The sequence below is a fragment of the Botryllus schlosseri genome, chromosome 3 (genome assembly GCF_051294905.1).
Source record: "Botryllus schlosseri isolate E-star chromosome 3, Bs_hap1, whole genome shotgun sequence".
NCBI classification, from domain to species: domain Eukaryota; kingdom Metazoa; phylum Chordata; class Ascidiacea; order Stolidobranchia; family Styelidae; genus Botryllus; species Botryllus schlosseri.
Window position 1 is genome coordinate 28,538,494 of NC_137238.1, and position 16,277 is coordinate 28,554,770.

At 41.3% G+C, this 16,277-nt stretch overlaps 1 protein-coding gene and 1 long non-coding RNA gene across 2 annotated transcripts in view; one reads left to right on the forward strand and one right to left on the reverse strand.

The window, feature by feature from the left end:
* The window catches only part of LOC145435090 (uncharacterized), a 75,996-nt gene extending 61,457 nt beyond the window's left edge, over nt 1–14,539 (reverse strand). Inside the window, exon 1 of the long non-coding RNA XR_013913708.1 lies at nt 13,920–14,539. This is a non-coding gene — a long non-coding RNA (uncharacterized LOC145435090). The remainder of the gene's footprint in view (nt 1–13,919) is intronic.
* Nucleotides 2,301–6,582, forward strand: LOC145435043 (microfibril-associated glycoprotein 4-like). The gene is made up of 6 exons (XM_080312323.1): nt 2,301–2,687; nt 2,751–2,905; nt 2,964–3,060; nt 4,821–4,917; nt 5,163–5,459; nt 6,055–6,582. Exons 1-6 carry the CDS (start codon nt 2,426–2,428, stop codon nt 6,116–6,118), a joined length of 972 nt encoding a protein of 323 aa, XP_080168449.1. The 5' UTR covers nt 2,301–2,425; the 3' UTR covers nt 6,119–6,582.
* Nucleotides 14,540–16,277: the final 1,738 nt, after the last annotated feature.

Consider the following 16,277-nt stretch of genomic DNA (forward strand, 5'->3'; position numbering starts at 1 on the left):
GCGACAAAATAATCTACTCAAGTACGAGTAGAAGTACTTGTTCCATGAGCAACGTAAAACTACTTGAAGTAGAAGTAGAATTGACTGACTTTAAAAGTACTCAAGTAAGTAAGTAAGTAGTTGTGAAAACGATCCTAATTCGTTCACATGGATTATAAAAAGGTGCAAATTGAGCTATGCAAAAGGTGACGAGCTTGATTCATATTGATGCATACCAGCAGGTATCCAATTTTCGATAGCATAAGCAGTCGTCCACATCATGGGATGAAAATGATAGTATTGATATGGAAATGCGATACTAATCCTCTGTTTACTCAAACAGCACGTTTTAGAAAATATCATGGTATTGCGCACTCCCCCATGTTATAAGGCCTGTAGTTTAATCGAAGAGCAATACGGAGATGTTGTGTTGGATGAGGTGTAAACACTTTGTGCGATTAGTAAACGTTAATAAAAAATATGGTGGACCGTAAAATGCTATATTGTGTTGCGTTATTTCTGGAAATTTAAGGCATTACTACACTTGTTTTTATAATTCAAGATGTACGTTATCCAGACAAAAGAACTGATATTAATTCGAAATCAAATATATGGTACTGGGAATTGAAAGGGAAATATAAATCTAAAAAATGGAACATGTATTTAATGTCTTTAGTCCAGGAAGTTTCGAAGGTTGGTATGCTAAAACAGCTCTAAAACTAAAAAAAAGTCAGAGTCCACTTTTCCAGATTAGGACATGCCATGGACAGCTTGATTACAATATGATAAGTAAATGCTAGATTGCGAGACATTAGTTTCAAACCTTATGATAAGCCGTATATGCTGCGATGAAATACTTGATACGGCAAAGGGTGACAATGCGGTGTGAACGGAACCACGCCAACCCGTTACCTAAATTATATTCACCGATACTTTCGTGAAATCATACTGAATACTCCGCATTCCCTGCGCGCGAAGCGCGACGAAAATTCTGGGCTTAACTAAACTTTTATGAATATTAAATGTCGATACTCCGTGAAAACCGCCCCGAAATTTCTCAGACGTTCTTCCTGATTAGAGGATTAAACTACTTCTACTTGACAAACTGAAAATAGCGAAAAGTAAGTAAGTAGATCACAAAATATTATGAAGTAGAAGTAGAAGTAGTGAAATTCAGATCTATTTGAGTAAGTACCAGAAGTAGAGGAAAACTACTTGAGTATTTCGAAAAAGTAGAAGTACTTCGTTACTGACCACCTCTGAAAATAATGCACCCGAATTTGAAATCACGTGCGTCAGACCATTCCCAACATGGAGAACATGTCCTCATTTACAATAACAGCAAAGTCAATCAACAGTAGCTGGCTAAGGTGCGCACATTTTGACGACATATATGATCTTACAAATCTAATAATTAATTTTGGACGGCAAAATTGACCTGACGAACCTGATGTTGAAAAAAAATCTGGATGGATTCTCGGATTAGATAAGAACGCGCCTTTCATGTTTCATTTCCTAAACCAAGACAGAACCCAGGTAACCCCGTGTCACGCGAAACAGGCGCGGCAGCCATTCATTGCAACAAGGGTTTATGGTTCGATGATAATAATGAGGAAGACGGTAATTTCCAGGAAGGAATTGTGAATAGGAGTTTTGTCACAGGAGACACTATATTAGGCAAAGCAACTTTTTCGCTAATCTTAACCAAGTCATTAAATGAATGTAAACAAATTTGCTTTACGCTCGTCACAGGCAGACGAACATTTTGAAACGACCTTAGAATAACTAACGGCAGATTTGACCCAGTACATACTCATTATACACTGCTAAGTGTTGTCGGACATAGGCTGTGGCTGATCATACAAAATCATTATGAAGTGGTCATTTGGGCAAGTTTTTGTTGCAGTCAACTCCGTGGAAAGTTGCATTTATTGTTCACAAAAGTTGCACTAAAAAGTTGCATTTATTTTTCGCAAAAGTTGCACTAAAACGTTGCATTAATGGACAAGTTCGTTGAAATTATTAGGGTATGAAATACTAGAATCGATCCGTATGCAATGCACTGTAGCAAAACTCAATGTTGGCGACTTCAACAAAATCAAGAGCCTGAAAAATGACTCCGTGAAAATATAATTTTCGGCAGTCTAGCCTGAATGTACCTCAAATCAGAAAGGACCTCAAATTGAAAAATCGAAAGTTGCATAAAAAATAAGGAAAAGCTGCAAGCTCCAAACAGCTTGAAACACCATACTACATAACTTCTGAGTATTTAGGAAGCTGCAGGAAGCTGTAATTGTAATTTTGTATTGTAATTTTGCAGCCCGTGACGCCCAACTAATTGAAAAAGTGACCCTCCACCCGTTTTGGGTACAATTTTGTAGTTGCTCAATAAGAGGTTTCCTGACAATTTTTAACTTTTACCTTCTGATCTTTTGCGTAACATTAGATGGAGATCTTTGTTCGTTTCTTGCTATTTTTGTTTGTTTTCAACACATCGCCAACGTGGGCAACAAACGATCGACTCTTGCATTTCAAGGGAATTGTCTGCAACCAGTGCCAGCAATGGTGTGAGAACACGGATTTGGTCACACTGGGCAGTATTAGGGTGGGTAAAGCTGGCCCCCGTGGAATTCGCGGCCAAAGGGGCCCTCAAGGGATCGTTAACATGACGCTGGTCCAGCAAATCATGGACAGAAAAATCGAGCAAGGTGAGATGCCCATCGCGGTCATTCGTCGAGTGTGGTTTACGAATCGAATTATATGGTTTCTAGCTCTTCAATTGTTTAACGGGAGAAGTTGCGATGGTGCCAAATTGGAATCAGCAATAGCACTTAATGACTCTGGCGGTGTCTTCAAATCGTACATACCTGCAGTTGGATACAAGGACGTATTCTGTGACGTAACTGACGAAGGTGGAAACTGGACCGTGAGTTGAATGCGAGATTTTGGTCGAAAAATGAGATATATATTTGGTGTCATAAAAGGTTTTCCAGCGAAGAATGAATGGAGACGTTGATTTCTTCAGAAGTTGGGGTGATTACGTGAATGGATTTGGTGATGTGCAAGGAGATCATTGGTTGGGTATGACTTGTTATATGTAACTTTTGCTGCCGGATCTAGCTCATGAATAGCACCTAGCCACACAGCATTGCTGACAGGATGAGCAGCACGTCAAATGTAATGGGCGCGGTTGAATATCACAGATATCGTTACTGAATAACACGGCGTCTAGTTGACCGGTTGCGATTGTACCGGGAACGCTGAGATTGAATGAGCCGATTACGCAATCAGAATAAGTCTGCCAGGACACAAGTACTTTCTTACATAATAGCTAGGTACAATATCGAGTTAACATTCTACTCCAAAACGAGTAAGAAGTATTGGTTTTCGAAGCAGTTCAAAACTACTAATACTGGGTTTGAGAAAACTGACTTTGGCCCGATGTGGAAAGGATTTGGGAATTATTTTCTTTACAATATAGCAAAGTCACCAATAATCCACCAAAAATATAAATTCAAATTTACATTCATCCTAAACATGTTTTCTTGGTGTGTTGTGGCAGTAACTATCAAACTAAGATGGAGATTTATGGTATTTACGTCAATAATAAGATAGAGAAATTGATATTATGTCAGTATTACACCCAGAGGTGGTCAAAGTAATCAAGAAAACTACTCAAATAGAAGTAGAAGTAGTACTGTTAAAAGCAACCTAAAACTACTTCAGGACGAAGTAAAATTGGCTGACTTGAAATCTACCCAAGTAAGTAAGTAGTTGTGAAAACAGTGATGTACGTTCTCATGAACTGTCAAAAGCTGCAAAGTGAGCTGTGTGAGCTTGATTCATATTAATGCATTCCAGGAGGTATAAATTTTCGATAGTATCAGCATTCGACCTTATCATGGGAGGGATGCAAATGATAGTTTTGCTATGGAAAAGCAAAACTAATTTTTGTTTCCTCGAACACCACGTTTCAGAAAACGTCATTGCATGACGCTCCCCCTCCATATGATAGGCCTCGTATCATCGTAAAAAATGCGATATACTGTATATAATTTCCGCTAGATTTTAAACTTGGATTTGCTTAATTCCTATGGAAATTGAATTCTTTTTGGCACTGCGTGAAAACAACCCCGAAAGTCCTCAGTCCCTCTCTCTCTTTCTCTCTTTCTAATTGAAGGAATATAATACTTCTACTTGACAAACTGAAAATCACGAAAAGTAAGTTAGTAGATCACAAAATATTACGAAGTGGAAGTGGCGGGAAATTAGATTTATTCTAGTACCGAGTAGTGCTTTTCGAAGCAGACCAAAACTACTTCAAGTAGTAGTGGAATTGGCCATCATTGAATACTGCTCAATTATTAAGTAAGTAGTTGGAACAAGTTTTTATGAACTGTCGAAAGCCAGAAACTGAACTGTGCGAAGTATGCAGATAGCTGGATTCGTGCTGCTACATCCTAAGACGTATAAATTTTCAACAGCATAAGATTTGTTCCCTCATCATGTGATGCAAATGATAGTTTTTCTGTATTACAGTGGTTTCAATTGCATGCCTGAATAGCTGCCTGTTTACTACAATCTAGACCAGGAGTTCGCAAACTTTCGTATACAGCGTGCCAAAATATGTCAATGTCAAAATATTAACAACTGAAGTGCCAAGCATTTTTATTTGTGTCATATTTATCGTTTTTTGACTTTTTTGAAAGTGTCCTCGCAGGACGCCCAAATGTCCTCTTTTTTGAGAATTTGCCCGCATTGTTGAAAATTTTGGTAAAATGTAGGTGAACATTCAACTGAGATGTAGGAAAGCCAACTCTCACTTTCGTGTTTTATTCCAGGCCTAGAAGCAATGCATCAACTAACAAAGACAGGGAACATGGAGTTGAAAATCAAAATGATCAAAAGAGACGGAATTTATTGGTTCGCTAAATACAGGTGAACATCAATTTTTGTCTGCTTACAATAAATGAATTGCGAAATATATCCGAAATTCAAAATTTATCAAAGAGCCATATATGTCTCACTAGCCATAGGTTCCCGACAACATCAATCAACACGATATTCCGATTTCCTTGCAAAACCAGGACTTGGCAATTTTACAATTTTACGAAGTACGGAGCTGAGTTGCATTCCCATCAGCATCGATTTCGTTGACTTTCGTGACGATTCTTCTTTTCCAGCTCCTTCCGCATCGGCCCCGGATCCGACAACTACAGACTGCACGTATCCGGATACTCCGGGAATACAACCTACGACGGTCTCACACGTCACAACAATCACCAATTCTCAACGAAGGACGCGGATCACGACGATTGGACGATGAATTGCGCTTCTTCTTGGGGCGAAGGAGGCTGGTGGTATATCGACTGCGCCGACAGCAACCTGAACGGGAACTTCAACAAAACAGTCAACAAGGGATTTTGGTGGAAACGTTACAGCCTCCTGCGATTCTCGGAGATGAAGATCCGGAAGAGAAAGTGAGATGGACTTTCGCCGGTCTGTGACGTCACGCTTCGAAAACAACATGGGCTTTGCCGGTGCCTTCGGCAGCTTATCGCTCTGACTCCTCGCCACGATCGTTGAATATCTACTATGTCATACATCTATACTACAACTCCTTCACTTAATTACATCTTACCTTTTATCCACTACTTTTCCAGATTTTATGTTACATGATATCTACCCAAAATACCAATCTTTGGATTTTTGACGGTAGGGTTAAGCCCGCCTATGACAGCTTACGGAGGAAGATCCTTTGGCTAAAACACCTAATGTCTTGTTTATCGCTATATTTTAACGTCATATCTACAATTAAAACTACAACAAGAACTTTGGTGGATCGATCGCGCTTTCTCTGTACTGCGCCCTTGCGGAAGCAGCTCATAGTTTTTGTCGCTATGCTGCCTTCGGCAGCTTATCACGGCCCTGTCATCTCTCTCTCTCACTTTATTGCTTGCTGTTATTGTTGGCCAGTGGTACCGCAAATCTCGTGTTTTGTCATGAAAAAGTACGCTTGAACAAAGATGTTATTTGAATGTGCTTTACATGACTTATGTTTCAAATTTCATTCAGCACAAGAACAAACCCCATACGCAAATTGACTTCGTACCGCTCATCTGTTTCACTGGCAGAGTGAAGATCCCGAGTCGAGTTTTAACTCTCAAAAGCGAACCGATGACGGAAGCGAATATGATAACTCGTCCAAATTGTCTCAGCCAATTCATTAATGATTGCATATTCTATGTAGCCCTGGAATATCCGCTCCCTGGTGTTGCCAAGGATCTAAATGTCACTGGGAGTACAATATTTGAATTGAAAAAGGTTGTGACGTCATAAAGCAATTTTGCATAGACATTCTTGCTTGCCTATAGTGATTTGACTGACATGTTCTGAATTTAATAAAATGTCCCGGTGTAGCTTTCTTCGGTTCTTTGAATGTGGAAAAGCAGGAAAACCACTCATCGTTGTATGTGAGGATGTGTCTGACGGTCCACCGATTTTTATATCACTCAATCGGATTAGATCGAATGCGAGAATCTGTTTTAGTTTTGAGCCGAAAAAATTGAATTTGCTATGGGGAAATAAATAAGTATCAATATGTTTGATGGGCAAAGATATTGCAGATCAATTTGTCTTTTGTCAAGTCTTCTCGTAACTTCATTGCTGTTAATCAATGCATCCCCGCATAATTTATGGATAGCTTTGCTCTAAATTTCTTCGCGAACCTCGAGTGGCAACACTCTTGTTGACCTCGGGATTATCGGATGGAAACGGGATTGCGAGTGTGTTTTGATGCATGTGATAGACCCTGAAAAATTTGTTCTGTGATTGCGCACTGGTCTAATAAATAATTCGAGCAAACTGCTGCTACGAGGAGTTTTCAAGTCAACGGCTACAGTAGAACTTATTGACGAATCGAACTTCATATCTGAAATTGCAATCGACATCAATATTGAAAATACTGCAATGGTTACCAACTGTCACTACACTACAACTATAGTATAGTATACTATCCACACCTAACGTAATGCTGCAATAAATATCAAGCAGCAATGTCGAATTTTGTGTCATATAATCATAGTTGACCACCAAATCACGGCTATAAAATCGATCATTTTGACGCAATGAGTTTACATAGTTCTTGAAGTATAGACATCCAACACATTTGAAGCCTTGCGCTTTTCAATGACACTATTATGGAACGTTTACAACCCTAAAACGATAATATACAATATCCGAAATACGGCTACGTCACCCAGGAATTTCTGTGTTATATTGAGGAAATCCACCTAGAATCTGTCCTCCAAGTCTGAAATATGCTGGTGGTATGACGACTGCGCCTTGGGCAACCTTAACGGAAACTTCCACAAAACAGACAGGAAGGGAATTTGGTGCTATAACTTCAATACTACGAAAGCAATCTATGTCTTATCAGTTGGGTGACTCATACTTCGTTCCGGAAGAAGAGTTAGAGAGTTTTTCTGAATCTTATAGTCGTCTATTTCACACCCAAACTGGAGACAACTGATTTCAAGGTACACGACGCAACCTACGCAAAATTCATTCAAATGTGCGCGATATGATGTAGGGTTGGTGTGGACCTCTGAAAGGTTCTGTGTGAACGCAGATGTGAACCTCATGACGTCAAGTGACGTCGTATTGCTCATTCCAACCCTACATTTCCTTGAATTGATGGCCTAATGTACAAGATAGCGACTATTCGGGCGACATACTGTCACAATGCTGAAGTACACATCGACGTCTTGAACGTCGCCAAATGTATCAACTGGGTAATGATAAAGTCGATAGAAGATGGGTCAATTCAAGTCGGGATTATGACATGAGCAGTGAGCACGCATTCATTCGGCTGAAGCTGCGAGAAGACGAATTCGAAACATTTTCATCGCCCTCCTATAAGAAGGCGACATATATCTGAGTTTTATTGACATCTCCTGACCACTGTTCCCTCTAAGGCAGGGCCGGCCAACCCGTGGCCCGCGAGAAGGTTTTGAGTGGCCCGCGAGGTCATTTCCGAAATTTCTAATATCATCAAAAATGGATTGCACAGATTGTGAACTTGCAAGGCCAACAAAAAATTTGATTAGTCTGACCGCAACACTTGAGATGTGATGACTAAAATATCAGTTCCAACGCATTGACAGGTCCATCAGCCTTTCACATATTGGTATATCTTCGTACACTACAATAAAGCAGAATATTTGCGGTAGATTTATGCACGGTAAAAAATTTCTACAAGCTTGGCGCAACATTTTGTCACTCGATTTCTTGTTTTTAATATCGTTGCCCTTTTGTGAAAATGCAAGAACACCTAATGTATCAGATTGAGTCTCACTATACGCCATTACGAGACAAAGTGTCGTTCAACATATGCGACATTGCGTTTGCGCTCGCAGTAAGACCGTCGACTATGAAACCTAGGCACGAAATGATTGACGCATGTTGGTCGCATCTTTCGATATGGATATGTCCAAGCGCCGAATAGCCCAGTCATCGAAAAATTAGCCCAGCGATATACAACAGGCCCGCAATATAGTCAAATGACAATATTATTGACCTATGAACTTCAAAAAAATTTCGCGCTTCGCGCGGCTAGTGGCCCGCGAAATCATTCGTCGATCGAATGTGGCCCGTTGGCTGAAAAGGTTGGCCAGTCCTGCTCTAAGGTGCGCAAATGAGCAGTGCTGACATGGTCTCTGCGCACAAAAATCTCTAGTCAACACCACAAAATAAACAAGAAAAGTGGGTAGTTCGGCAGTCCAATCAATGCGATGACCTTTTTGTTAGTCGTCACGCATTGCCATCCAACGGACCGCGCAGTGATTTGGTGAGTGCGTACAGACTCGTGAAAAATTAGAGGGAACGTTGCTCGTGACTAAAAGACTCAGGTAGTATGCTACATTCCTACGGGCATGTATGAAATAGAGAAGGTGCTGACAGCCATGCGCTACTCACTAGTTCATTACAAAAAAGATCATCGGTTGAATTACGCTGCAAAATTACGCTGCAAGAAAGTAGGCTATGCTTTGATGGAATTCATTTCTGTGCGCATAAGGCAGGGATATATCTATCTAGATATCCCTGGCATAAGGTCGTCAAGGTACATTTACAGACGTCGTCAATTCTACAACCAAATCGGCACGAAAACGAACCAGCAAATTTTCCAATATATCAGCTTGCTTAGTTACATCGCGAAATATATATGCGTCTTCAAGATCTAGACTCGGAGCAGGTTCATAAATCCCAGCAATAGGATGCCTGGTAGCCTAAAGGATAACTTGCATAACAAATCGGCTTTTGCAGTGGGTAGCAGATAAAGTGACTCAGGACCTATAATATCGATGCAATATAAAACAGCGATTTACAGGATGTAGTACCCCAGTATGCCTACTGCAGGTCTAAGTTATGTAAAACAACCTCATATATTTCCTTGGGTGCGCGAGTAAGTAGCGCTTACTACTTATCTACTATATGCCGAAAACAAATTTTCACAGTGACAGTTGAAGAAAATCGAACGAGCCAAAATAGTGCCAACGTGCCAAACTCGAAATTCTGGTGCCAACTAACGTGAAAATGTGCCAATATTCCAAAATTTGGCTCGAATATGCGCCAATTGCAACACTGGATACTTCGCAACGACACACTAATTAGCAGTTTTAACAGAAAGTGTTCGTGCTTGCTGGCTCACGCAGAAACAGAGCTGATATTCGATTATAATGTAACAACTGCGGTATATCTTATTGAGAATAAACATACGCCAACATCCCGATCGTACGATGTTGAGAGAGTTCGTAAACACGTAAAATAGGTGTAATATGAGGCAAATTTACGTGACTTGAAATCATTTTCACGTAACGCAGGCTGGAATGGGCCAAGTACTGAGCCACTATTCTATCAACATCGATCTCATATAAATTGAACTTCACAATAAACCAAGCATATAATGAATCATATTTGGCTAAAAGTTCCACCGTTTTTGCCCCCCTAGATCGCCAAATCGCCCCCTGGGGGGTGATATCGCCCACGTTGCGAACCACTGAGATAGACCCAGAAAAATTTGATCTAATTGCGCACTGGCCTAATAAATAATTCGGTAAAGCAAACATGCCTATGTGATCTATCTAAATGAAACATCATGATCTCTTCAAACTACTTCGCGGTCACCCGATCCAAACCTCAAAAAAGATCGAACACCACTCCACCAGTCCAGTGCAAAATTCGATCCGTTTTATTCGTGTCAATATTTGAGACAACCTATACCACCTAATCTCTGTAATTTGGACTCTTGCGCATTTAAATAGCAATGATTTCACTACCCAATCTCCAAGTACTGTGAACAGCTAAATTATATTTCGACTTGCTTGTCGTACCAGTAAACAGAAGACTCTTGTTTCGTTGGCTTTTACTAACTTCAATCTCGGCGTCAAATACAACAGTAACAGTAACAGTAGCGATCTAAGTAACAGAGGAATGGGAAACTAATGATTAGAAAAACAATGATTACATGATGCACGATGGCTTGAATACAAAAGACTATACGAATCACCACAATCTCCCCCACCAAATAAATTTGAATACAAAATTGGCACATTATCACATCAATATCACTTTACGCGGTCGCCGTACCATTCCGGACACTTTCTAACCCTATTAGATCGGCGCGGCATTGGCGTATGCGACGAATTGTCCTTCATTAACGACGTCTCATTCTCGGGCTCTTTATAATCCGACGCCTCGGCACGATCATTCGATGTCGGAATGATTTCAGTCCTTGACGTATCGGCTTTCGCTTCCGGTCTCTCCACATCGATGGTGATAGGGTTCGGAGCCAAGTCTCTCACGGACACGGTGGACTCTCTTCCATCTTCGTGGTGTATTAACGCGTACTTAGGATTCACATCAAGCAGCTCGACCGGGTCGCAAAGCGGTTCAGACTTCGTAGATCGATGGAAACGTCGCAACAGTACAGAGTCGGCGAAAAGTAACCAATCAGGAATCGAGGGTCCAATCATCGAGCGTCTAGGAAAACCAAAAAATCGTTCATGTGGTGTTGCGTTAGTAGCTGTACAAAGCAGCGATCGCACGCTATGTAGCGCATCATTCAACACCATTTCCCACGCAGATTCCGGCAGCCGCTCCGTAGCAAGAATCAATTTGATGGTTCTCCAAATCGTTTGGTTGACGCGTTCACACTGAGAATTACCAGTAGGATGATACGGAGTAGACCTGCTAGTAGCGGCACCACGTTTGGTTAAAAACGTAATCAAATCTCTGGAGATAAAAGAGCTTCCTCTATCGCTATGGATATATTCGGGAACTCCTACGAGCGAAAACAGCGTCTTCAAGTTGCGCATCGCGGTTGGAGTAGACATATCACGACATGAAAACACAAAAGGAAATCGACTGTATTCATCCACAACAATCAATAAAAACCTGTTTCTCCCAGCCACGGGTCCCCTGAAGTCCATGCTGATGCGTTCCCATGGGCGAGTGGCTCTGACAAGTTTATGACGCTCGTTGTTGTTGAAAAACCTAGGCTTCAATTCGGAGCATTGTCTACAGCTACCACAAACCTTTTTGACGTCTTCCATTGAATAGGGTAGGTTTTTAGGTTTAACAAAATGACTCAACCTACAGATGCCCGGATGTCCTAAAATGCTGTGAAGTTCGCGTAAATCAATGGACAAAGCCGTTAGACTGCAAATCCGAGAGATAGTGTCAGGCGCAATATTTTTTACTCCTGGTCTGTGAACAATCTCGTAGTCGAAAACACTAAGTTTCAGCTTCCACAGTGTCAATTTAGTATTTTTTATTTTACTGCGATGCTTTTTCTGAAAAATGAACGACAGGGCCTTTTGGTCAGTTATCAATCGGAATTTACGACCATGTAAAAGATACCCCCACTTTCTTATAGCATGCATGATTACGGCTGCTTCTTTTTCGACAGCAGAATAATTTAGTTCACTTTTAGCAAATGTTCGCGATGCAAATGCCACAGGCCTACCTCGCTGACTGAGAATAGCAGCAATACCATTGTAATGTTGTGATGTTGGACGCATCACATTCTATTTCAAACGGTTCAGATTCGTCAATATAACAAACAGATGCGTTTATCAAGTCTTCCTTCAGAACATTGAATGAGGTCAGGGCAGGCCCACTCAGTGGAAAAACTGAATTGCTAAGCATTGGTTTGATTTTAGCAGAAAAGCTTGGAATCCACTTTGAATAATATGCGAACATACCCAAGATCCTTTTCATCTCTTTATCCGATTTAGGGGGTGGCAACTCAATCAACGGTTTCAGATGATCTGGGTCGGGTTTAATGGATCCGTGCGACACCAGATGGCCCAATAGACGCAATTCACTCACTTCTCATATAAATTGAACTGCGCAATAAACCAAGCATATAATGAATCATGTTTGGCTGAAAGTTCCACCGTTTTCGCCCCCCTATATCGCCAAATCGCCCCCTGGGGGTGATATCGCCCACGTTGCGAACCACTGAGATAGACCCGGAAAAATTTGATCTAATTGCGCACTGGCCTAATAAATAATTCGGTAAAGCAAACATGCCTATGTAATATCTAAATGAAGCATCATGGGCTCTTCAAACTACTTCGCGGTCACCCGATCCAAACCACAAAAAAGACCGAACACCACTCCACCAGTCTAGTGCAAAATTCGATCTGTTTTATTCGTGTCAATATTTCAGACAACCTATACCACCTAATCTCTGTAATTTGGACTCTTGCGCATTTAAATAGCAATGATTTCACTACCCAATCTCCAAGAACTGTACAGCTAAATTATATTTCGACTTGCTCCAGGATACTGCGAGTTGTTTTTCATTTCGTAACTTATCAACTGTGATAATTGCTCCTGTCTTAGGTAGTTGACTTTGAAGACTTTGTCATATCAAGCCTCCCGTCTGCGTTGCATGTCGCACCACACTGCGTTCCATTTTAGTTGCGTCATGTTGATTTGTAACGTGGACAAATAAAGATTAGGTTGTTCAAAATTTGGAAAATGTTTGGAATACTGCGTATCAGTGGCTTATTCTGTAGATTATTGTTAAAAAGCAATAATGGGCCTGAAAGAAGCTCGCAGGAAAGCCGGTAAGATTTGTCTAAATGCGCCGTCGGCGAATGGGCGGATTCCCAAATTTCGGGATCCGAATCTATCCGGATCCGCCTGGCAATTGGAAATTCAGAGTCCGAAAAAATCCGGCTGGTGAATGTCCAGTTCGGAATCCGAAAAAATTCTGCCGGAACAATGCTAATTAATCATATTGCAGCAAAAAATCGTGCTAAAATCCTACCATCACCCCAAATTCAAAATCGGGATCCAGTCCGGCCAGGTAAAAAATCATTGAAATCCTGCTCCGGCTCCTGAACAGGACTGTGGCCATCTCTGGTGGGCGGGCAAACATAAAGCCAATAATCTTGATTGGTTGAAGCGGATAATAATAAGCAACTGATTGACTGAAAGACCGACTTTGTGAACACTGCTGGTGACGATTTCTGTGTGCTGTCGTTGGCATTGCAGATATGATATGTTCCCTTTGTCATCGAGAGTCCATAGTACATCATTGCAACCTCCGAAGTTATTATCTACCTTTCCAAAACTGCGTTCCATTTTAGTTGCATCATGTTGATTTGTAACTTGGACAAATATAGATATCTATTGATCTCTCTAACGACATCCCTACCACCCATTAACCCAAAACAAAACGCATCGACCATTTTCTCTTTCCACGTTTCCACAAACGGCGACTATCGGGAGTCGAACTCAAAAGCGTCACACTTCGACAGTAGAAGCAAAAACTCTTTGAGAAAAGACGAAAAAGCGGCAAAAAACAGCTCATTCCATTAAAGAACCAATACAACTATCAGGCAGCGACAGTTCGTGACGCTGACTACAACAAACAGAGCTGTTACAAAGGCCGTTACCGAATACGTTAATAGTGTAATTAAATCGTGTAATACGAATTCAAACAGCAGACCAACTATTTGTGTCAGACACTCAGAGACTGAATGCAAGTCCAAGATGTCAGCAGAAAAACATTGGTCAACCAAGAAGGTCCGCTCCCAGACAGAAACGATGTAACGACGCCGGTACGAAGCAAGAAAAATGAATGAGAGTAATCCACACAAAGACAAAACTATTCAGGATAAGAGCTCAACTATATACAAGCCAGTCCGCGAATACAATCGACCGCACTGCGCAGTCAAGATGAGGGCCCGACAGGTAATTTAAAGTCGATCTCGCACTTTGTCACGAAGCCACTATTAGAATTACTAAAATATCTTGAATATTTCTTATAGTTCAATGTGTCCTAGTTTATTACCATGTCCAAGCCTAGCAATGGCTGTAAAGCTGATCAAATAAATGTTCTCAGGAATTTGAAATACGCGAAACCCTACAGTCCGCATTTCTTTAAATATCTGTTGAATACATCAGGGTTATCAGTATTGGCCTTCAGTGAAACAATATCAGACAACGATAATCTGCAACTGATACAATATTGATCATTTCTTATAAGATATTTTTAACCTTTTCAACATTTCTCCCGATTAGGAAAAGACCCCAAAATATCTTCCTGGGGGAGTGGGGGCCTTTTTTGGAAGGCACCATCATTTTGTCATTGCCACGTCGCAAATTATTTTGCAGGAGACAAAAGTCATTGTTTCAACACGACAATGGTGGGTTCAGGGGTGCTTCTTTTTAGACACGGTCGTGGTCTTGTCATTGGTACGTGAAATGTTTGCTTGTCTGAGACACAATAGCGATTGTTTTTTGACAATAGCGTCATTTACAGGTTTGAGTGGGGCACCTTTCATTGTATGGAGATAGTTACCTTTTTTCAAGGTGTGATCATTGTCTGGCCGCAACAAGTTTTGTTGTTCAAACACAGCATTTGTATTAATGTGGGGCAAAGGTGGGTGCCCCGACTACGTTTTGTCAAGAGGTATCGTGACAGTTTCTCCTTTCCTGGGCCTGGTCTCGGCCAACGTCAGTTTCTTGATCTCGACCTCGTCAGACTTTGGCTTGTTGGCAGCAGGTGATGCTGGGGAGGGGGGCCGTGGGGGTTCCGGTTGAGCGGGCAAATTCAAACTCTCGTCGGCCATCGGCTGTATCTCGGAGACCTCGAACTTTCCGAAAGCCTTGTTCGATTGGCTGCTCCTGTGAGCGGCCTTGTCAATTCCTGCATCTAGTGCACCAGTGGAAAGTGTATTCAGTAGATGCGGATTTATTCTAAGGCCGTGCCGCTTTAATATATTTGAGGATCTCCTCTCCACTTTGGTATTTTTGAAGTGTAACTCATCATTGATTTGATCTGACGTCTGTGAAAACACACAATACCCACCGTCCATTTGACGTTTTATTAGGTATCTGCATTGTGCACGTGAGTAATAATGTATGGCTAATGTCGTGTGATGTTTGTACAATAGGGCTGTTCAAAAATAACTTCTGCTCATTCGTAATTAGATGCCCAATCAGCGTCTTCACAGAACAATAAATGCGATGCTACCCCTTTTTCTCCTAATCCTCTCTCGTCTGTGACCGCGGAATAATTAGCGTATCACATTACATTGCAGCCGACCTAGGCTTATATTGTTAGAGATAGCAGATCCCTAAAGTACCAAAAGAGGTTGCACTAATCAAATGTCCGATGTGGAATCATTATGTATTGATCCAATTTGCGATGATTTAGTTCGGTTGTTGTGTAATGTGTATATTTCCAGTCTTTGCGTGTCTCGGGCCTCCGACGCATCTGCTGATTTTCCTGTTTTAACGCGCTTGACGACATGGACAGTAGTAGAAACATCGGAGGCTAGGAAAATTAGGCCACTCCGTGACTCGAGGCGCGTGATAGTGCTAGCAATGTTCGATGTAACGTTGTAATGATGAGAAGTTATAGTCTTGGCCTGGACAATTTGCGATTGTCACGTTCGCACCGCAAACGCATTTGGGAACGCTTTTTGGTTGCAGCCTGAGCCTGCGCCGGGAGGCTGTTATTGACGAAATACACAAGCTGGAGCGTTAATTGGTCTTTACTGTCTACACTCTACACACATCAAAATACCACACCATCTTAGCAGACAGTAGACATCACATTGATTTAAAACAAATTTAATCCCGATCATGTGCAATAACAGGCAACAGGCTACAAAAGGCAACAGGCTAATTCATTTGCGCATCTTCGCCGTTCATATTTGATCGCAAAATTGACACATCTCCCGCCGTGCTGTAATCAGGGCATGGTATGGTATGGT